The sequence below is a fragment of the Pangasianodon hypophthalmus genome, chromosome 13 (assembly GCF_027358585.1).
Source record: "Pangasianodon hypophthalmus isolate fPanHyp1 chromosome 13, fPanHyp1.pri, whole genome shotgun sequence".
NCBI classification, from domain to species: Eukaryota; Metazoa; Chordata; class Actinopteri; order Siluriformes; family Pangasiidae; genus Pangasianodon; species Pangasianodon hypophthalmus.
Window position 1 is genome coordinate 18,322,462 of NC_069722.1, and position 24,823 is coordinate 18,347,284.

The 24,823-nt window shown below is 39.7% G+C and overlaps 1 protein-coding gene across 5 annotated transcripts in view; it reads left to right on the forward strand.

The window, feature by feature from the left end:
* LOC113528485 (protein kinase, cAMP-dependent, regulatory, type I, beta) overlaps window positions 1-24,823 on the forward strand; it is a 153,976-nt gene that overhangs the window by 25,382 nt on the left and 103,771 nt on the right. For all 5 annotated transcript variants that reach the window (XM_053239092.1, XM_053239091.1, XM_053239090.1 and 2 more), the window contains one exon: window positions 4,650-4,820. In XM_053239092.1, the coding sequence (XP_053095067.1) occupies window positions 4,650-4,820 (171 nt within the window). The remainder of the gene's footprint in view (window positions 1-4,649; window positions 4,821-24,823) is intronic.

Here is a 24,823-nt window from a genome sequence, read left to right on the forward strand (position 1 = left end):
GTAGTGGATGAGACTCCAAAGATGTGTTGGACTCTCTCAAGGATGGATAGGATGAGACTCAGAGTTTCCTTTGTGTCAGGGGGTTTTAACCCTTTCCAGTTGGGCTGACCCCAAAGTGTTTGCTCCAATCAGCAGGATCTTGGGGCAGGGTGTAAACTGTATTCTCCTCCTCTGACACTAATTAACATTCTGGTCTCTGAGTTATGTGCTTTGCAAACTTTGCATAAGGTTAAGTTAGAACTCTGTTAAGGAATTTGGTAACATACATGTAGTACATCGTACTCAACTTTACATTATACCAACCCTTAGGAAATTCAATAGTGATAACACACATACCAAACATGACATACCTGCTGTTATTGATACACACACGAACACTATGGTCCCTGTTAAATGATCAAAAAGCATTATAATGACTTGGTGGCTATAAGCATGACACACATACGGAATGACATTAAAAGAGGCAACAAGTTTCCAAACTATGGTGCATCATCTTAAAAGTCATTGTCCTTATAGGGGATGTGAAGCAGCCTTATGTAGTCTGTTAAAGCTGGGTTCTGTGGAATGTGTGAAGGGTGGTGAACTTTGTGTTCCTGGGGAGAACAAAGGTCTCATTCCATGAGGGTCCTTGGGTGAGTCCCCCCCCCCTTCTGTAGTTATCAGTTTTACCATCGTGTTGGGTGAGCCATCTGGTCTTGGCCAACAGCCTAGATCAATAAGTTTGACAGAGGTTCCTCTTGGCTGAGAGGGTTCATCCTCTGGTCAGGGATGTCCTGTTCGTTGCTGATTGTTCACAGGACAGTTGAAATCCAGCAATCAGTAAACAAGTGGTAATTAACTTGGGTCTGCAAAGTCTGGAAACAGGATTCCTAGCTTTATGGCTTCTTTGCTTTTCTTGCCTGTTCACTTCAGATCCTACAGTGTTTTTGGGTAAGAATCTATCAGTGTGTTACATCTTGACTTGGCAATATTTTCCCACTCTTTCTTCCAAAATATTCTAGTTCCGTCAAATTGTGAGGGTGTGCACATCTCCTGTGCACAGCTCGCTTCAGGTCACCCCACGGCTAGGCCATTCGAAAACATTGATCTTCTTTTGATTTGGATGTATGCTTTGGGTCATTGTCATGCTGAAAGGTGAAATTCCTTTTCATCTTCAGCTTACTAGCAGATGCCTGAATGTTTTGCACTAAAATCGGCTGGTATTTGTAGCTGTTCATGATTCACTACACCTTGATAAAAGCTCCAGTTGTGGCTGAAGAAAAGCAGCCGTAAAGCATGATGCTGCCACCAGCATGCTTCAACTTGGTTTTGGTGTTCTGTGGTGATTTTTGTGCTTTTTTGCTCCAAACATATCTTTTGGAATTATGGAATTATTCCAAACTTTGAGAACTGTTCTCATCAGACCATAAAACATTTTGCCACATGGTTTAGGGTGATTTAGTTGAGTCTGGATGTTTCTGAGAAATAGCTTCCGTCTAGCTACCCTACCCCATAGCCCAGACATATGAAGAATATGAGAGATTGTTGTCACATACAGAGAGTAATCAGTACTTGTCAGATATTCTGACAGCTCTTTTAATGTTGCCGTAGGTCTCTTGACAGCCTGGTAAGATTTTGTCTTGTCCTTTTATAAATTTTGGAGAGATCTCCTGTTCTTGGTAATGTCACTATGGTGTTCCATTTTCTCAACTTGTTGATGATGGCCTTCATGGTGTTCCATGGTACATCTAATGTTTCGAAAATTCTTTCATACCCCTCTCCTGGTCAATATCTTTCGACAAGTGAGATACCATATAGGCTTTGCAAGCTCTTTGCAGACCATGGCTTTAACAGTCAGATGAAACCAAGAAGATGTCAAAAAAAATCCTATAGAAACAGCTGATCTTTATTTGGGGTTAATCAGAATAATTTCATTGAAGACAGCTGTATGATAATTACTTTTGAACATGAGATCCAATTATAAAGGGTGTGCACACTTATGCAACCAGGTTATTGTAACTTTATTTTCACTATTTTTCCCTAAAATGTTTCTGATTGTTTTTCCACTTCATTTGTATACATTGTATTTTCACATTGAGGGTGGAAAAAGTTCTGAAATAATGTAGCTTAGTTTCATTTTTATCTTGACAAAATCTGACATTTTAACAGGGGTGTGTAGACTTTTTTATATTCACTGTATCACATCTCTTAATGTTCTAATGTTCTATTTAAACTTTTCTTGTATTCAATGCTATATCCTTTGCTATTCTTTTACTGTATTATACACAAGTAGTAGCAGTAATGGTGAAGGTGAAGGAGCTTCCTAAAGTTCTGAGGGACAACATATTAAACAGAACTTAAAAAGCTACAGAGCAATACCAAAGAGCAACGACTCTAAACATCTCTATCAGTACAATTGGATTAATAATAATTTAATAGTTTATGGAATCAACAAATTGTCCCAGGAGAGGTGTGCCTGCCAATATTTCAAAACACATTGTCAGATTAATAATAAGAAAGGTAGGAGAGAAGCCAGCAGTCACTTGAAAAGAGTTGCAGAATGACCTGAAAACAGGAGAAACAACAGTTACACAGAGAACAAACTGCACTGTTATCATCTCTGTTCCTACACCCAGCACAAAACTAAAAAAGAACCACAGGACAAATCAGAACACTTTTGGAACAATATACTTTAGTCAGACAAAATAAAAATAGAACTCTTTGGGAATAATTCAGCTAATCATGTTTGGAGAAAGAAAGGTTGTATGATCCCAAGAACACCATACGCACAGTGAAGTATGGAGGTGGGCGTATGATGATATGTTGCTTCTCTGCAAACAGTACTGGGGCATTACTTGTCATTGAAGAAAACATGAAAAGAGCGATGTACCAGAACATGTTAGGAGAAAAATTAATGTGGAGAGAAGATTGACATTTCAACAAGCCAACATCCCAAGACATACAGCCAAAATTACTGAAGATGGCCTAGCCATCTCCTGATGGCTGTCAGACACGCCCACCTGGCCATTCAGTATCTACTGTGAGGAGCAGGATGCTGGAGAGGAAGTCCAGCCAGAGGCCGATGTGGCAGCCTCCCCTGCCAAGCTCCAGTCAGAGGCCAACATGGTGGCCTCACCTTCAGAGCTCCAGGCCAAAGGGGCAGCCTTTCCCAAATTGCACTTGATTAGTTCGTATACTTATACACCCCCCATGTGTCTTTGTTCTTCACTCAGTTTTGTTCAGTGTTTCACTGCCTGACTTTACCTAGCCGTTTTGTTCATTGTGTTCGTGCCGGTCTTTGACTTCTTGCCTATTTCTTGATCCTTGTGTTTGTTTTGCCTAGTTTGCCTTGTTTGTACATCACCTGACCCACGCCTGTTTTTGACTCTGCCTCTGCCTTACGTTTTTAGATTTATCTGCCTGCCCTTTAATAAAAGTTTTTACTGCAGTTGCATCCATCTCCACTCGCATTACAAGCACAATGCTGCAAAAAGCTAATTACTTTCTACCAGAGACATTGCAAAGCTGTAATAGCCAAAACAGCTTTGCAACAAAGTACTCATGTTGGTAATAGAAACTATTCTATAGAAGAGAGTCTCCTTTGCAAAATATAGACAAATCATGTTAGTGCTTCAGTATGAATAGTGCTTTGCAACACGGTGCATTATCATGCTGGAAGTTGTAGTTATGCAGTGCGTAAATAGTGGCCATAAAGGGATGCATGTGGTTAGCAGCGATACTCAGAAAGGCCGTGGCATTCAAATGATACTGTATTGGTATTAAAGGGCCCAAGCCTAAACTGTTGACAAAAGGCAGGTAGAGGCCATGGATTTATGTTGCTGACACCAAATTCTGACCCTACCATCTCCATGTCAGAGCAGAAATCAAGATTCATCAGACCAGGTAAAATTTTTCTAGTCTTCAACTGTCCAGTTCCAGTGAGCCTGTGCCAACTGTCACCTCAGGTTCCTGTTTTTGGCTGACAAGAATGTAACCCAATGTTGTCTTCTGCTGTTCTAGCCCATCCACCTTGAGGTTTGATTTGTTGTGCATTTTGAGATGTTTTCTGCTCCCCAAGGTTGTAAAGAGCAGATATTAGAAGCCTTCCTGTAAGTTCAAATTAGTCTGGCCATTCTCCTCTGACCTCTATCACCAACATGGTGTCTCTGCCCTTAGACCTGCCACTCACTGCTGTCGATGGTTTTTTTTCCACACCATTCTGTGTAAACTCTATCATGTGAAAGTGAGTGTTCTGACATACTCAAACATGTGTTCTGTTCTGACATACTCTGTCTGCCACCAACAGTCATGCCACAGTCAAAGGGATCACATTTTTGACTGTGTGTGACTGTGTCAAAAATGTTTGAAATGAATATTAACTGACGTTCTTGACCTGTATCTGCATGTTTTTATGCAGTGAGGTGCTGCAGCATAATTGGTTTATTCGACAATTTGCATATACATGTAGTTGTAGTTGTACAGGTGTACTGCATGTTCATGAAGTAAAGGTCCTTACCATTAACATAAGTGAAATAAGTAATGGCACTTTAATGAAACATGGAACGCAGACAGTAGTCTCAGTGATGCTGGGAAACCAGTAATGTCTCCCATGGATGTAGAAGATCCAGACATCAAGATCTCTTTGTCTCTGTTTCTCTATCTCTCTGCAGGAAGAAAGCAAGCAAATCTTGGCACGACAGAAGTCTAACTCTCAATCAGACTCACATGATGATGAAGTTTCTCCTCCTCCTCCAAACCCTGTGGTGAAGGCCCGACGCAGGAGAGGGGGGGTCAGCGCAGAAGTCTACACAGAAGAGGATGCAGTCAGCTATGTCAGGAAGGTGAGACTCACAAACACTTGCACAAGAAATCAATCTGCTACAAGTTAAACAATTGGACAGTTGAGTATTGACTCAAATGATTGATTGATTGGTTGATAAAAAAAAGGCCCATGGACTCTATTTTTGTGCAGGTGCATATGTAACTTGCTGTTATGATACCAGAATTCCAGTAGCAGATACATAATGCTAAAGCAAAAACTTAAGTCCTGTTCCATTTATTACAACCTGGTTTTGTAGGTGTGCAATATACAGTCAGGTCCGGAACTATTTGGACAATGACGGAGTTTTTGTGATTTTGCCTTTATACACCACCACAATGGATTTGAAATAAAACAATCAAGATGTGATCGAAGTGTAGACTTTCAGCTTTATTTTAAGAGGGTCCACAAAAATATGGCATTTACCATTTTGGAATTACAGCCATTTTAAGTAAAGTACTTCCATTTTCAGGGCCTCAAAGGTATCTGGACAATCGACTGACAAGAAGTTAATTGACTAGGTGCGGTCCATTCCCTTGTTAGTTCAAGACAAATGAATCAGATAAAAGATCTGGAGTTGATATCAGGTATTGAGTTGGCATTTGGCAGCTGTTCGACTGGAGCTACCAATATGAAGTCCAAGGAGATCTCAATGCAAGTGAAGGAGGCCATCATTAGGCTGAAAAAACAACATAAATCTATAAGAGAGATAGAAAAACCTTAGTTGTGGCCAAATCAACAGTTGGGTACATTCTTAAAAAGAAAGAAAGCACTGGTAAGCTCAACAATATCAAAAGGCCTGGAAGACCACGGAAGACAACTAAAGTGGATGATCGCAGAATCCTTTCCTCGGTGAAGAAAAACCCCTTCACAACACCAACAGAAGTCAAGAATACTCTGGAGAAGGTAGGTGTATCATTGTCAAAATCTACAATCAAGAGACGCCTTCATGAATGTAAATACAGGGGGTTTACAACAAGGTGCAAACCACTGGTAACATTCAAGAACAGGAAAGCTAGATTAGACTTTTCCAGAAAACATCTAAAAAAAGCCTCCCATGTTCTGGAATAAGATTCTTTGGACTGAAATGATTTAACTTGTACCAAAATGATGGGAAGAGAAAAGTATGGCGAAATAGAGGAACAGCTCATGTGTCAAACATGGTGGAGGACGTGCTATGGCATGGGCATGTATAGCTGCCAGTGGAACGGGCTCACTATTGTTTATTGATGATGTGACTGCTGACAGAAGTAGCAATATGAATTCTGAGGTGTATAGGGCTATACTCTCTGCTCACATTCAGCCAAATGCTACAAAACTGATAGGGCACCACTTCACAGTGCAGGTGGATAATGACCCTAAACATACTGCGAAAGCAACTCAAGACTTTTTGAAGGCAAAGAAATGGAATATTCTTCAATGGCTAAGTCAGTCGCCTGATCTAAACCCAATAGAGCATGCTTTTCACTTACTGAAGACAAGACTGAAGGCAGAAAGACCCACAAACAAGCAGCAACTGAAGGTGGCTACAGTGAAGGCCTGGCAAAGCATCTCCAGGGAGGAAACTAAGAATTTGAGTTTTGAGGACATGGGCTCCAGACTTCAGGCTGTCATTGACTGCAAAGGATTTTCATCCAAGTATTAAAATTACGGTTATATTTACAATTATGTCACTTTGTCCAAATACCCTTGAGCCCCTGAAAATGAAGGTACTTTGTAGAAAATGGCTGTAATTCCTAAATGGTAAATGCCATATTTTTAAAATAAAGCTGAAAGTCTACACGTCGATCACATATTGATTGTTTTATTGTGTTTTTATTGTGGTGGTGTATAAAGGCAAAAATCACAAAACCTCCGCCATTGTCCAAATACTTCTGGACTTGACAGTATGTCATACCATGTAAATAGGCTACTTTACCCAACTACTAACTAGATACAGCTAACTGAATTATTTTATCCATGACGAATCAGACCAGAGATCTCATTTGTGGCTACTAAAGAGTATCACAGAATTTTTAACTTCACAGATTACTTACAATCAATAAAATGTGTAATTAAATACTATATTCACCAAACTGATTGGGTGTGAAGAGACAAGGAATTAACAGATATGAACAGTGTGTCAGCAAAAAGAGGATCATACATGAAAAATCTCCCTACAAAATACCCACAGAAGCTAAAAAGGCAACAGAAAAAAGAGAGAAGAACAAGGTCTAAAAAATAGTACAGTAAAAATTAAAGTAAATTGAAGTGATTTTGTAGTGTAAGGATAATTCAGTTTAGTTTAGAAAACTATGCAGCCATTTGTTTAGATGATTCATGATTCTTTTTTAACTCATGTAACATTATAATGTGTTAGAAATGCTGATTTACATGATACTCATGTGTGTATGTTGTTCACCCGGAGATCTGTGACAAAGTTGATGGCAATATGAGACCATTTTTGCTGTGGTGTGGGCAATGGAACAAATTTTTTGGTTGCTATTGGTTACAGAACTTTCACTTGAGCACATGCAGTACACAAGGAGGTGAACTTGTGAATGTCAGAAAGCATACAGGGCCACCGGTATTTGCATTGTAGGAGCTGATGGGTTTTGTGGGTGCCCGAATGTCCTGTGGCTGGGGAGGTGTGTACCCACATGATGAGCTTGTCTTGGCACATATTTTCTGCTGGCTGGACAATGAGAGGGTACTCATTGTTCAGGGGCATTCCCGATCTCTATTTCCACTTCCCAAGTTAAAAGACCTATGAAATGGTACTGTGCCAAGATAAACCACTGTGTTCCTTAGGAGAAGCAGGATATTAGGGTAAGTGGGAGTCAGCGTTAGCATTCTTGGAGCCGGACAGTACAAGAGAAACCTGACAATAGTGCCCATCTTGCTTGTCGAGAATTCAGCCTTTTAACAGTCTTTATGTATATTCCTTCTTGTTGTCTGTATAGACTTTGAATGTGTGCAGTGCCCCCTCCAGCCAGTGATGCCACTCCTCCAGGGCCAACTTAACTACCAGAAGCTCCGTTACCAATGTCATAGCTTCGCTTGGCTGGAGACAATTATCTGGAAAAGACAGCCACTGGATGGAGCTTTGGTTCAGGGTGTTTCGAGATGGGGTGAACATTTTCTTGAGCCGGTTGAACCCTTGGTTTGTGGCTGCATTCCGTCAGAGCTTTTTGGGCTTTTTCTTGATCAGTGAGGTGAGTGAGGCTGCGATGGAGCTGAAACCCCAGCTGATCTCAACAGCTGATCTCAACAGCTGAAACCCTAGGTGATCTCTTTGACAGTAGTTGCTGCGCAAGTCCAGTTTTGTGAAAATCCTGACATTGTGAAGCTATTCCAGTGCTGATGTAACCAAGGTAGTGGGTAACAATACTTGACCATGACTTGGTTAATATCACAGGTTTTCTCCATGAAGAAGTTTGCAGAGGGTGGAGAAGTTGAGGGACGAGTGTCTCCTTGCTTTAGGGCTTCCTCAATGTAATCCATAGCCTGACTTTCAGTGGCTGAAAGGGGTAGATGGGGCGAGGGGGCAGGCCATGAGCTCAATGGCACAGACATACAGACGATGGAGAGGAAGGATACTAGCTTTAGCCTTAGCAAACACTTCCTCGAACACCTGATTCCAGTTTACTATGTTAATGTAACTGATTCCAAAGAATAATCTATTACTTATTGCTAGAAGTATAATATCTCAGTGTATCGATTATATTTAATCTGAAACAACTTCATGCTAAGCTTCATTATAAAGTAACGTTCCTATGTCAAAGGCTTTTATATAGCCTATTTATTCTGTTAGCTCAGAGGTTTCTATTGACATGCAAGCCTAGGCAACCTTTTCTCTTAGCTTGTCAGAGTTCGCTTTCAAACGTGTCTAACATACTCAAACTTTAGCTAGGAAACTATTTCTTATAATCATACAAATCATTTAAGTCATGCACTCTTAATGCAACATACTTTTGTACAGAAGAACTACTGAGCATTGAGAGATAAAGTAATGAATGTGTTTATTGTACAAACGCAAATAGGCTACACAATATACAGAAAGTAAAAGCAAAGAGAACTTACAGAATCAATGGACAGAGTCGTGGGCATAGGACACTCCATGGTAATGCATCTGGATATGTGATGGTAAAGCATCTCACTGCACTCCTACTTTCTGGTAAAAGACCCCATTCTTATACCCCTGAGCCTCTTTGAAGTGTATCATGACCAGAGTACCAAATGGAAGAGATACAATGTGTTTATGGCAGGGTGGACCCCCAGCTGGCTATCTCCCCCTAGGAAACCGTATGGTAATAAAGTTCAAGGTTCAAGGTTCTTTATTTGTCACGTACATATTACATACATGTGATGTAATGTAGTGAAATATTTTTCCTTAGTGCCTCGTTCCTGAGAATGAGTTGGTGGGAACAAAGTCAAAAGATCTCCCATGCAGGCCAGTATGTATATGTGTTGGTGTAGGGTGTGTGTGTGTGTGTGCGTGTTTGTGTGAAGAAAGAACACATATTGCAACATATACTGTAAATGATGTTTCCTAAACCTATATGATATTTAAGATGTCAACACATTGTTCACCATGAAATATGGATTAGATTTGTAGAATGAATAACATACTCTGAAAGTTGAGCATGTAGTTAAGCATAGTTTAGACCAGGTGACCAGGTTTAGTTCTCTCTGACCCACATTCCTGATCACTTTAACCTTAGACAAATTACTGCCACAGTTTATAAATCTACTACATACTCAAGTGTGATTTCCATCTTGGAGCTGGTTTCAGGGCTCTCAACTGAACTGGTTGCAGCTAAGAGTGTAGGGGTCTGTAGACAATGCATGAGATGGTGGGTGGACCAGTGGGTGATTTCCCTCTCATTCCAGGAGATCTGGGGGTCATGGGTGTGCATCCCTGGGAATCCCAGCACACTTACCATTATGCCCAGACCAGCTCATGCTCCCTTTATATGCTGACATTTTTTGTCATAATTGAGTGTCTAGTTTCTTTGTCTTAATTTATGGGTTTGTTTTGGCTTGCATTCTTTATTTTTCATATTTTTTATTTAATGCCAATAATATAAAATGATTGGGTTTCAAAAAATTTTGGTACTAACTGGTATCGGTATTAGATGGTACTCTTAGTTCCTGACCTATTGAATTAGTATGAGGCTGTGTTTTTGACCGAGACTACAAAGCACCTCTATCGCTCTGGATAAGGGTGTCTGCTATTATGGACTGGTGGACATTTGGAGACCCAGCTATTCATGAACATTCTTGCTACTCCCCACATCATAAAATCTATTCACGCATTGACTATTTTCTTTCAGATGATGCCTCTTTCAGTGTCACATTCCTAGCACATTCAGTAACCCAACCCTCTCCAAGATGCTGGTTTAATAACTCCCTGCTCAAAGATAGTGAATTTAATTTGTACTAATAACAAGAATAGTCACCTTTTTATAAATTAACAGTGAACCTGAAATATCTCCTTGTAAAATAATTTCATTCAGCTGTCATAAGAAAGAAGAAGAAACAAAGAAGCAACACAGTCAACAGTGACAAATTGGTGTAACCCAAACAGAGTTGAAAATGCCATCTTTTCTTAGGATATTAGAGTCAAGGGAATCTGCCATTACCCCTTGGTAAAATCCTGTGTTGTATAAAAGTGAGCCACGGGAAGCTAAAACTGAGTTCATCAATGTGTGGCAAATTTAGCAAATGCATCAATTTTAGATACCTCACTGACCTTTCTAAAGTCCACACAAAACCGGACCTACCCATCAGCCTTGGGCACTAAAACCACAGGGCTGCTACAATAACCGTGGGACTTCTCGATTGCTCCCATGTCAAGCAAAGCCTTGAGTTTATCCCAAATCACATTTTTCTTGTGCTCAGGAAAATTATAGGGGAAAATTATATGTACCACCACACCTGGGGGTCTCAGTCTGGTGCTCTTTGAGGTTTGTGCAAATGGGTAAAGGCAAAAGCACATCAGAAAATTCCCTTTGCAACATGGCAACCTGTGCCCTCTGGGACAGTGAGTGAGAGGGGTGGGATGAGCTAAGTTTTTTGAAGGCACCTCCAGTTCCAGCTGCTCTCTCTCAGGAACCACCATTGCCAGAGCCACAGGAGCCACCTCTCCAGAGAAGTGCACATTGAGGCTGGGGGAGCTACACTTCCTTGTCCAGATGATCAACGAAGATGGCATGTGACCTGACCCAGCCAAGCTGTCTGCACCCAACAAGCTCAGTCTGCCCAAGAATGTCCAAGAGCTCAAGAGAGTACTCAGCATGGTAAATTACCTAGGTAAATATGTTCCCAATGTAACCACAATGGGCCAGCCACCGTACGAACTGCTAAAGTTGAAATCAGCATGGACATGCTATGGGATTGGCAGCATGATGTCGCAGCTCCATGGAAAGGACTGGTATGCTCCATGGAAAGGATTGGTATGGTGTCCTGGCATAGCCACACAGATCATACACAAGGTTGAGAACTGTATGTGTTGTCTTTAGCATAGGAGAGCATAGAGCCTCTCATGTCATCACCTCTCCCAGACAGAACATGGAAGAAAATAGGCATAGACTTGTGTGAACATGAAAGACACAACTACCTTGTCATAGCAGACTACTGTTCTAGATACTTAGAGATACTCCACATGCCAACCACAATAAACACTCAGGTGGCTTTGAAGCTGAAAGCTAAATTTTTCTGGTATGGAATACCGAAGAAGGTTGTCAGTGACAGTGGGCCACAGTTCAGCAGTGCAGAATTCAGAAACCTAACCCATGAGATGGACTTTAAGCACACAGCCCCTAGCCCCCATAAGCCACAAGGAAATGGACAGGTAGAGTGTGCTGTCCAAACAGCTAAGAGGATACTGAAACAGAAGATTCTCTATGCTTACTGATGATCTACAGATCTTCTCCACACAGCAGCACACAGGTCATGCATCCAAAAGCATGGACTACAACCAAAGTGGTGACAGGTGAGAGAACTACACCAAGGTCATACCTCTTTGAGACGGAGCAAGGAATTCTGCTCAGGTGAAACTTTCGCAATCTCTAAGTGGTGCCAGTTGCAGGGTCCCCAGTGCCTGACAACACAACTGCACATAACCCCAGCAACAACCCACTAGACATTCAGACAAGCCCAAAACATAACTCACCTAGACCAAGAGTGAACACTTACGGAATGTTATGAACCCAGTAAACCAATTCAGATACTTAAGCTATGAAAAAAAGAAGAAAAAAGGGTCAAAGCAGGCCAGCAGCTTCGGGTAATGTTCATATCAAACATTATAATGAGGGAAAAAATGTGATGTAAGTGATTTTGACCTTGGCATGATTGATGGTGCCAAATGGGCTGGTTTGAGTATATCTGTAGCTGCTGATCTTTTGGGATTTTCATGCACAAGTCTCTACAGTTTACTCAGAATGGAGCAATAAAGAAAAAACATCCACTGAGCAGCAGTTCTGTGGATGTAAATGTCTTGTTGATGAGAGAGATCATTGGAGAATGGCCAGACTGGTTCGAGCTGACAGAAAGGCTACAGTAACTCAGATAACCACTCTGTCAATTGTGGTGAGCAGAAAAGCATCTCAGAATGCACAACACATCAAACTTCTGTCACGCAAGAACAGAAAGCTGAGGCTGCAGTGGGCACAAGCTCACCACCTCTGGACAGCATCATCCGCTGGACAGCATCATCCCACACTGCCCCACCATCACAATACTGTGTGATCTATCATCACTTCACTTGTCTGGCTCAATGCCGTGACAAATGAGGGAGGCAACAAGAACAACTGTAAACCAAAAAAATATTTATTAACAGAAATCGGATTTACAACACAAAATAACTAAATAAGGAAAGCACCACTTTGGATTCCAAAAGGGTACACCCCAGCCTCCTAACTAACATAATCTACCTAGAACCTGTCTAGTCTTCAGTGGCTTGCTTTAAACACTGAACTCAGCATCTTCAACAATCCCATAAACCGGATTGCTGAAGAACACTGAAGTGTACCCCCACTCAGGATTACCACCCAAAACAAAACCAACAAACCCCAAATAATAACCCCCCACTAACTAAACTGGGATGTACCCCAAAATAAACAAAACAAGAAAAACGAAACAAATAAAGCAAATTACTACACACACAACTCTACTACATAACTCCCAAATAACAACGATATCACGGCATAGTCCAAAATCCACTCATCTCCTCCCCCCGTAATACTCATCAACCTCGGCGCCTAGGAGAGAGAGAACTAAAAGAAGAAAACAGAAAACACAACATCATAGCAACACACATTATACTCGGGATAGAGCATCCGCGATCACCTTGTCTGTACCCTTAATATGTCTTCTAACAAGATGATACCCATGTAGGAAGATGCACCATCTCATGAGTCACTCATTTGGGTTCTGCAAATAATGAAGAAACTTTAGAGGATTGTGATCTGTATAAACCACCAATGGTCCTCCACCTGAACCCACATAAACCTCGAAATGCTGCAATGCCCAAATTAGAGCTAGGGCTTCTTTCTCAATGACTGAATAGTTAAATTGGTAATAATTAAACTTTCTGGAGAAATACCCCACCGCACAATCTAATTTTATTATATACTTATTATATACTTTATTATATATACTATTTATTATATACTCAAATTTTATTTTATTTTGAAGGAAAGAGGAGCTGCCATAATAGAAAAATTCTGACAGAACCCCCTATAAAAACCAACCATCCCAATCAACTTTATAGATGTAGGGATAGGAAACTGATCAACTGCAGTCACTTTAGCTCGAACAGGACGTACACGACCCCGACCTACAACCTTTCCAAGATAGGTAACGGTGGCGTTAGTGAATTCACATTTGCTCAAATTAACAGTAAGATTAGCTGCAAAAAAGACAATCAAACAAAGCTCTAATCTGACTTAAATGTTCTGACCAACTGTAGATGACTACATCGTCTAAGTAAACTGCACAAACTTCCAAACCTGCAACAACTCAATTCATTAATTGTAGAAATGTGGCTGGAGCATTTCTCAGGCCAAAACTCATAACCTTATAGGAAAATAGGCCTGATGGAATGACAAATGCAGAGATCTCTTGGGCTCTAGTTGTTAAAGGCACCTGCCAATAACCCTTTAGCAAATCAAATTTGCTAACATACGTGGCAGATCCAACTTGATCAATACAATCTTCAATTCATGGCAAAGGAAAAGAGTCAGGTTTAGTTAACGCATCTACCTTCCTATAGTCTATGCAAAATGTATGCGAGCCATCGGCTTTACTAACCAGTATACACGGCGACAGAACCTCAGAATACACAACCTCAGAATCCAGCTGTCACCTTTTCTCCAAAGCGATATGATAATATTTCTGACAAACGGGTTTTGCGTCTCCTATGTCAATATCATGTTCAATTAGATTCGTCTGCGTAGGCGAATCGGGAAATAGAGACACCTACTCATTTATTAAAACAATCATATCAGAACGTTGCACCTCAGGGAGATCGTTCAACATCACCCCCAAATTTCCAAGCGCTTCAGTGTTCTTTAAACGGCCTTGTGTAACTGGTTCACCATGATCCAACTCCTCATCATCAGACACAGGCACAGAAGGAGCACTCCCTGCCCCCCCCCCAGAGCTAACCAAAAGCACAGGTTTCACTTGGGATCCTTCTGGAGTCTCAAAAGTTGAAATAGAATTAGTATTTTCCACACTGTTACATGCATAATAAGGTTTCAAAAGATTCACATGACAAACACAAGTATTTTTCCTCCTGTCCAGAGTTTCAATACAATAATTCAAATCTGAAACCTGGCGTAACACAGTATAAGGGCCTACAAACTTTCCCTGAAAAGGCGAACCTACGACCGGCAGCAAAGCAAGTACCTGATCACCAGGTTGAAACACTCGAACCAGTGAGCCTGACCCCTTCTGCTCCCCAGACCTGCCTGACCCATCCTGATGCCCTACTTCCGGTTGGAGTTCTCATTGGTTGAGTTCGCTCACTGCTGCTGGGGGTGGCCTCAAGTTTTCTTCCTCATATTGTCTCAGGGAGTTTTTCCTTGCCACTGTCGCCTCTTGTTTGCTCATTTGGGATAAATTCACATATTAACAATATATATATTTTTTAATCCATTTATTTCTGTAAAGCTGCTTTGTGACAATGTCCATTGTTAAACATGCTACACAAATAAAACTGAATTGAATTGAATCGAATCGAACCTCTGCTTGACAGTCAAATAATCAATTCATTCTATCTTGTGAATGCTCCAAATTAGCTTTTGCCTGTGCACAAGATTCATACAAACTCCTCTTAAAATCATTTACATAATTTAACAGATTTTTCAGTGGATCAACACTCTTCAAATCCTCAGACAGATGTGATACTGGACTATGCACAGAATATTCAAACACAAGCTCGTTTGGACTAAACCCTGTGCTTTCCTGAGAAGCTTCCCTAGCAGCCATAAGAAGCCAGGGCAAATCTTCTTCCCAGTCACCCTTCATATGCATTTAATATGATCTAAACAGAGACTTTAATGTTTGATGAAAACGTTCCAGCGCCCCCTGACTTTGAGCATGGTAAGCGCTGGCTTTTTGATGCTTAACACGCAATTACTCTAATATCTGAGCAAACATTTTAGAAGTGAAATTTGACCCCTGGTCTGTTTGCATGACTTTAGGAATTCCAAACAGAGCAATAAATTGCATTAAAGTTCTTAACACTGTCTTTGCAGTAATTGAACACAACAGATAGGCAGCCGGAAAACCGGGTTGCCTGACACATTACTGTAAGCAAATACTTACTACCCACCTTAGACTTGGGTAATGGGCCCACACAGTCTACAATCAAATATTCAAATGGTTGGTTTACCACTGGAATTGGAAAGAGGGGTGCTGGTTTCAAGGTATTATTAGGCTTGCCAGTCAACTGACAAGTGTGGCAGGTTTTAACATATGCAGACACGTCTTGTTTGAGCTTGGGCCAAAAAAAAACTTTTCAAAATTAATTGATACATTTTTTAACACCAAAATGTCCTGAAGTATAATGAGCTGTTTTCAGAACAAGATCACGAAAATTTTTTGGAACAACAATCTGACAAATTGGGTCTCCTACAAAATCTTTACCATGAGACACCCACTTTCTGACCAATACTTCCCCGTCTAGATAATACCCCGAAGGCATATCTTGCAGCACATCTGGAGAAAGAACTCTATCAAACAAATCAACAAGTGATACATCCGCCCGTTGTTCTTTCACCAGTTCACTATGTGAGATGGTCAAAACTGATGGTATTTCAATCAGTGTCTTACCTTCTTTCTTAACCTCCAACTGAGTCACAGATAAAGATTTACTTATAGCATGAGTCACTGCAGAAGAAACAAACACTTCTGGAAAACTCTGGGCATTTTTATTGGACCCATCTGAAACAGAGAAAGAGGGAGACACCACCACAGGTGGTGGACCATCTGACGACATGTTACCCCGGCTAAATTGTTTCAGAGAATAATATCCACATCAACAACAGGTAAACAGGGTTGCACGTTACCTCTCCCTGCACCAAATCTGAAACCATCGTCATGTTATGCAGAGGAACAGATACTACATTCAATCCTATTCCTCTGATCAAAACATTGCTACCAGTATACGATTCATTAGAAAAAGGCAAGACATTTTCAGAAATAAATGATTGTGTTGCACCTGTATCTCGGAGAATTTTAACTCGTTTACTTACTTTAGTGCCTACTAGTGAAACAAACCCTTCTATAACAAAAGGTGAAAAACTAGGATTTAGGGTTTCACAATCATTTCCAATGGCTAGTTCAGATGATGATTGAACTGACGTTACCAATCCTACTGATTTTGCTCCTAAAACAGCACTTTTAATCTTTTTATTCCCTGCTGAGTATTGAGCATTAGCTTTAAGCACTGGATATTGATTTTTCCAATGGCCTTTAGCCTGGCAATAATTGCACACATCTGCTAATTCATTCTTCCCAGGCGGATGCAGCAATGGCCTTCCCTTAGACAATTCAGAACTTTCCCTGCTCTTCTCATAGGAAAACTGATCAGGTTCTTGTCTGATTTCTCTGAATGTCTTTTGTCCGCACTGATTTTTATGAGTTAAAGCATATACATCAGCTAGGACTGCAGCTGTACTAGCTTTACTCTCAGTTACATAAGTAGCAATACAAAGCGGTATTGAATTTTTAAACTGCTGAAACAATACTAACTCTTTTAAATCACTTAAAGTTTTAACATCAGAAGCAGAACATCAGCGATTAAAATGAGTTTGAATTTCTCTCACAAACTCCACATGTGTTTGTCTTCCAGATTTTTGCCAACCTCTAAATCGCTGTCTATATGCTTCTGGTATCAATTCAAAAGCTTTCAAAACAGCTGACTTCACACATTCATAATTTTCTGAATCCTGAGTACTCAGAAAAGAAAAAACTTCCTGAGCTCTTCCAGTGAATACACACTGCAACAACAAAGTATGTGCTGAATCTGACCATCCTTTAACATCAGCTACTCGCTCAAACAAAAAAAAAAAGGTATCAAAATCCCTTTCATCAAACGTAGGCACAAGCCTTAAATTTGTGACCACATCAAAATCAAGCCAATTATTCTCACTACCCTCAACAGACAACTTACTGGCTCCCCTTGGAAATTTCCCAGCGCTTATCAATTCCAATTTATAACGCTTAAGCTCTAATCTTTTCTTTTCAATCTCATGTCTCGCTTCCATCTTTTGCTGTTCGATCCTTTCCTTAGACTTTGTTCCTATCAAAAGTAATTCTTTCTCTTACTCATAAGTTAAAGACATTCTGTTAGGCTGAAGAGTAGACACTGTTGGTTCAGCTTGAAGTACATTTTGTTCTACCAAAGCAGATACTGTAACTGTTTATCTGCAACAGAAAGACCAACAGTACAATGATTTGTAATGTAAACTAACAATTGATCTTTCAAATACTCATTTAAAAGATCTTCCGACAGACTATGAATAAACTCTTCAATATTGGAAGTTTAAATTTCTGCTACCCTTAACAAATTATCAAACGAAGAAATTTCCACAATCTCCACTAAATACTGATAAATATCTATATTATACACGTTCAATCAGTATTCACTCCATTTATAACTTACCACATTCATCGTTTCTTGATTGATAAGCTACATCATTCCCAGCAGCATGCAGCGGCAACTAAATTAATTATATACACACCACTTCCCAAATCCAACTTACAACCAAAACATACGCTTTACTTCCCAAACAATTATCACTTGAAGCCTCCCAAACAAACTAAACAGCACGCACTCAACACTCGCTCATGAAAATAATGAAAACCCAGTGTTCTCAATTATGACGAATGGATGAGCTCCCATATTTGTCACGGCAGGCTCAATGCTGCGACAAATGAGGGAGGCAATGAGAACAACTGTAAATCAAAAAAAAAACATTTATTAACAAAAACAGAATTTACAACACAAGATAACTAAATAAGGAAAGCACCGCTTTGAAAAAACATTCCTCTCAGAACCTCAACATAAATAAAGAATATAATAACATAATTAACACAAGCGCAAAATAGTAAAGGCACATTCCAACATAACATACAGCCCTGCAAACATGGGTAAATTCCCAAACTAACTAATACACAGAACAAACAAAGATAACAAAAGAATAACAAGAAGCAACTGAAAATAACAGAGGGCCAAAAGGGTAACAGAAGGGGCTAAGCCAGAGAAACAAAAACCTTTTTATAATTTATAATTTATAAGTCCCGCCCCACAGCCGGCTAAAGTAGTACGAGCCCAGAGGCACATCACAACAGACAGGTTTGCAGGTTAATGCAAACAGCAGAATTTATTTTACTGGAAGAGTCAGCACACGATGCACAGGAAGCAATGGAAATTTAGAGTCCTGTATGATCTTTTTATATGATTTTTTTTTTTTTGGAGGGTGAAAGTTGGCTTATAAGTCAGTTCAATTTGCCGGTGTCCATTTGACACCAAATTCACCTTCATAATTCTTTTTCCCATATTTTGGTATTTTCAGGTGCTGTGACTCCACTGGATACCCCACTAAATAATATTTTTTTATTCTCATAGATGTGAGTCAAAAGTACTTCAACTTCTAACGCAGTGAAATTCTTTTTTTTGGCCATTTTAACTTTCCACTCTTAGCATTTTTATGGAGTTTTGTGGGCGTCACCAAACACAAATCAGCTGTGGCTTGTATGCGCCCAGTAATTTACGGGTGATTGCCATTTTTCAACATACAAAAAGTTTTAAGAAAATTTTGTAAATCTGGTGTAAATTTTTGTTAAGTTTGGCTTATGCAAACATTTAGATACAACAAAACACACAACTCGAAGATTAATGAATGAGGCCCAATGTGTCTGTGATGTACAGAGCCATTTCTATTGTAAGATATATTGCAAAGATTAGGAGAGAGATGGGGATTTTGGAGTGGATAATATCTGTACATCAGAAAGCGTACCACAGTGGCATTGTTTCCCACATAGAGACTCAGAAAAAGAAAGAAAATGTGTCTACCCTTTCCAATGCCCCAGTTTTTTTGGGCTAGTTTCATATCTTTTGTGTTATCTTTTCCACACCAAAATCTGTGGTCATGAGTCCTTCTTGTTGCTTGTTGTTTTAAAAATCATCAGTGTTATTTTCTTATTTTTATGGAATAGGTTCCATGCCTATGCAATCACAATGGTGAATGCAGAAAATGTACTGCACTGAAAAGCAAATTCTTCATTGCATTGATTGATCTCACCTGGGAATTACTTTTTAAGAATTAAATGGTGAAGTGAATGTAATTAACACAGCTTCTTTGTATTTCACTTCCATTAGTGCATTGCAAGCAGTGGTAGCTCAGTGAGGTTGGACTACTGATTGGAAGGTCATGAGCACTGCTAAGCTACCACTGTTGGGCCCTTGAACCCTCAACTCAGTTGTATAAATGAGATGAAATCTAAGTCACTCTGGATAAGGGCATCTGCCAAATGCTGTAAACGTAAAATGCAGTCATGCCACACTGAAACGCAATTGCTGTATGGACAGCCTTAAGCTATACTTGGGGTTTATACTTTAGGTATTAAAGTCTATACTTTATGTATTAAACAAAGCAGTATTCTTTCATCATTAAGAAACTAGGATGTTGATTTTAATGTTAATGCATCTCAGGTCCGGCAGGGATTGTAGGTGAATGACAAGCGCTCTCTTCCACCCTCAATACCACGACTGAGGTGAGACCCTTGAGCAAGGCACCGAGCCCCCAACTGCTCCCCGGGCGCCGCAGCAAAAAAGGCTGCCCACTGCTCTGGGTGTGTGTTCACGGTGTGTGTGTGTTCACTACTGTGTGTGTGCGCTTGGATGGGTTAAATGCAGAGCACAAACTCAGAGTATGGATCACCACTTCACTAGTTCACTAGTTATTTCATTATTAGTTTTATTAATTAGTTTATTTATTTTAATTTGTATATTATATATATACAGTCAGGTCCAGAAGTATTTGGACAATCACAAAAACTCTGTCATTGTCCAAATACTTCCGGACCTATATATATATATATATATATATATATATATATATATATATATATATATATATATATATATATATATATATATACAGGTCCAGGAGTATTTGGACAATGACAGAGTTTTCATGATTTTGCCTTTATATACCACCACAATGGATTTGAAATAAAACAATCAAGATGTGATCAAAGTGTAGACTTTCAGCTTTATTTTAAGAGGTTCCACAAAAATATGGCATTTACCATTTAGGAATTACAGGCATTTTCAACAAAGTACCTCCATTTTCAGGGGCTCAAAGGTAAGTTTTCTCCCTGGAGATGCTTTGCCAGGCCTTCACTGTAGCCACCTTCAGTTGCTGCTTGTTTGTGGGTCTTTCTGCCTTCAGTCTTGTCTTCAGTAAGTGAAAAGCATGCTCTATTGGGTTTAGATCAGGCGACTGACTTGGCCATTGAAGAATATTCCATTTCTTTACCTTCAAAAAGTCTTAAGTTGCTTTCGCAGTATGTTTATGGTCATTATCCACCTGCGCTGTGAAGCGGCATCCTATCAGTTTTGTAGCATTTGGCTGAATGTGAGCAGAGAGTATAGCCCTATACACCTCAGAATTCATCTTGCTACTTCTGTCAGCAGTCATATCATCAATAAACACCAGCGAGCCCGTTCCATTGGCAGCCATACATGCCTATGCCATAGCACTTCCTCCACCATGTTTGACACATGATGTGGAATACTTTGGATCATGAGCTGTTCCTTTCTTTTGCCAGACTTTTCTCTTCCCATCTCATTCTCTTCTTTTCTCTTTCGATGTTGTTGAGCTCACCAGTGCTTTCTTTCTTTTTAAGAATGTACCCAGCTGTTGATTTGGCCACACCTAAGGTTTTTGCTATCTCTCTTATAGATTTATGTTGTTTTTTCAGCCTAATGATGGCCTCCTTCACTTGCATTGAGATCTCCTTGGACTTCATATTGGTAGCTCCAGTCGAACAGCTGCCAAATGCCAAATCAATACCTGATATCAACTCCAGACCTTTTATCTGCTTCAATTGTCTTGAAGTAACGAGGTAGTGGACCCCACCTGGTCAGTTAACTTCTTGTCAGTCAATTGTCCAAATACCTTTGAGCCCCTGAAAATGGAGGTACTTGCTTAAAATGGCTGTAATTCCAAAATGGTAAATGCCTTATTTTTGTGGAACCTCTTAAAATAAAGCTGAAAGTCTACACTTCGATCACATCTTGATTGTTTTATTTCAAATCCATTGAGGTGGTGTACAAAGGCAAAATCACAAAAACTTCGTCATTGTCCAAATACTGTATGAAATCCTAACTGTATATAATTTTTACTTCAGTTCCATTTTATATTTCAATCATAAATACAATGAAAGCATGTATCATTTCTATTAAAACTAGCAGAATATTAATATATGTAATTATCCAAATTATACCAAATGACTAATCTCCAATGCATGGAGAACCAAAAACAAAACCCACACAACTTCCTGCAGCAGTTCAAGTTAGCCCAAGTCTTAAGATAAGACAAAGGCCTGGCAACCCTGTCTGCAGCAAACCTTAAACTGTTTGAGTGGGCACATTTCTGCTATGAGTCAGAATAATGTGGGTGTTAGCGAAATGTTGTCTTGCAATCCAACTGGCTAATGCAGATCTAGTGGGGGGAAAAACACACACACACACACACACATTCATGGGGTGATTTGTATGAATCAGCATGAGAAATGTTTCAAAAACCTACAAATGAATGTAGGTGGTTCAAACACATGGCAAATGATAAATAAATGCACATGGAGTGATCCACAAACAAAAGCAGATGATGCCACAAATAAATGATGAGGGCATATTTTGCATATTCCAAATGTATTTGAGAACCAGGTTTGTATTTTTGATTTTTATTTTGGTGGTATGTCTATTATTTATTTGCAAATAATGTAACAAACACTATCTTACTAATGAAATGCATTTTCACAAAGCATTTCACATTTGATCATATACTATTCTATGCTAAATTGCATAGCAACATTTTTTTTTGCCAATCTGCACTTAACTGAGAACTTTTTACATCCCTTTTTACAATTAAGCCTCTCTTCAACAGCACTGATGTTCATGAGAATAATGACAATATACAATGCCTTATTTTGTGTTTGCACCACAATCACACTAATAGAGACCAATTTGTTTGTTTAATCCTTGCTTTAGACATGTCCATAACATGAACTTACTGAAACACTGCTGTGTCCTGGTTCTATTTCGCTTTAATGCCATGGTTCTCAAAGTGAAGTCCGGAGACCCCCAGGGGTCTATGACGTAGAGCCAGGGGGTCAGTGATTTATTTTGTGGAGTTCCTGAAATGAATCAGTTTATTCCAAACCTCAGTAAGGTATGTAAATGATGTCAACTTGAATAAATAATATTGTAGGTACGATGCATCCACAGATAGGGGGCACACCTTTATTAAAGTACTTTTACAACCAGAAGTATGTAAGATGAGTATACGTCACCCCACAAATCATCAAAAGGACTTCACCAGCCTTTGTTCTCTCTCTCTGGTTCTAACTGGCAGCTGGGAATCTCTCTTAGGCTGATCACCATGTGCGATCTGGCTGAAAAGAGGAGGCCTACTTTTGTCTGAGATTGTAATGAGAGAACTGCTCACCTCTCCCAATGGCATAAAACCAACCAATGCTACCCAGCACCTGTTTTTGTCTTTCTTTATTTCATGGAAGTTTACTTTTACTTTTAACGGTAAACTAAACAGCTGCTTTCAACTTCATTGGACAGCCACAAGTTATGAAGGTGACTGAACTTCACCAGGAAGTGAATCCACAGATAGATCAACATGCAAAATACACATGAAGACAGAATAAAATATGCTATATCGCCATTCATCAGCACTGAACACTGCACGGGGAGTATTCCTTCAAAGGCCGCATTGGCGCTCATTAACACAGATGCTTCAAAGGCTCGAGCCACCTTCTTCTTGTGCTCACGACAATCTAAAAACAACTCCAACTCACAGATGCACAGAAACTTCAACTTTCATCTCTCTCACACACATGCAACTCTTTCTTTGTCTGCCCCATTTAGAATTAGGTTCATACTTAATAGTTATTTGGTGTTTATTCTTTTCTATTTTAATAAATGCTGTATTATTGAACATCTTATTTCCTTGTTGTGGTTATTACTTTGATATTGCAAGAAGCGAAACTACTTAGAACTAAGCCTTTAGAAACCAAGTCATTGATTATTATTGTTCTCAACTAAACTCGAGGTTGTTGCAATTTATTTCAGAATATGCAACTTTAGAGTTTTCAGATCATGACAATTTGTGTAACTGGGATCAGCCGTCAATAATTACATGGAAATCAGCAAATATGGCTTCTAAATTGGCTAGTCCACCTAACACAAGGAACCATTCAATTAAATTCAATTCAATTTTATTTGTATAGTGCTTTTGACAATGGACATTGTTGAGCAAGCCAGAAGTGATGGTGGCAAGGTAAAACTCCCTGAGACATTATGAGGAAGAAACGTTGAAAAAAACACAAGGGAAAAACACAAATTATTAGGTATGCTTATTGTCACATAATGGGTAAGGACAATGTACATTGTGTTCAGAGTGCAAACAGGGACACCGGCAAGACTAGCCATGACAGCATAACTAAAAGGGAGAGCCAGAAGGAAAAAAACAGGAATTGAGACCATATTTTGAAAATGCACATATGAATTCACAGAGTCATGTAAGAAATGACATCTACTCAACCCAAATCCAAAAGTACTGTATATCTTACATGCTTGTCGACCCACAACAAGTCAAAAAAAGCAATGTTGAGGCCTACCATGTGTGCACAGCATGCAAAGCCTTTCCTGCCTGCATGTTAAAAAACAAAGCACCTGATATTAAACCTGATATTTTAACAGATGTCTCACTTCATTAGATATGTACAAGAAACTGTGCATTTTTATTATTGTTATGATTTTCTATAAATTCTTTCTCATTAGTGTATTTTACTAATACAGTATAAAGTGTGTTGAAACATAAGTGCCACCGCCAAGAGGAATCCGCCAAGAGGAATTCCATCTGTGCCCTTGGCCTGTGGACCAACTTGAATGAATGAAGTGCCAGATACCAACGAGTGATCCACATATTGGCATTTTTCGTGTGGTGGAACCAATGGAGCTGGGCATGATCGGAACAGAGGGCAACGGGGCACCCCATTAGGCAGCATTGAAGGGTGCACTCCTACCACTCCGCCACCTGACAAAACAGCCCCCAGCTGTCCAATGTGTCAGTCTGCAGAACAAAAGGAAGAGAAAAGTCAGGAGAAGGCAACAGCGGGCCTCCACACAAAACTGCTTTTACCTGACAGAAACCACACTCACATGTCTCGGTTAAACATTTTAACATTTTAAAATCAGTGACAACAAAACACTCTAATATTGTTTTAGCA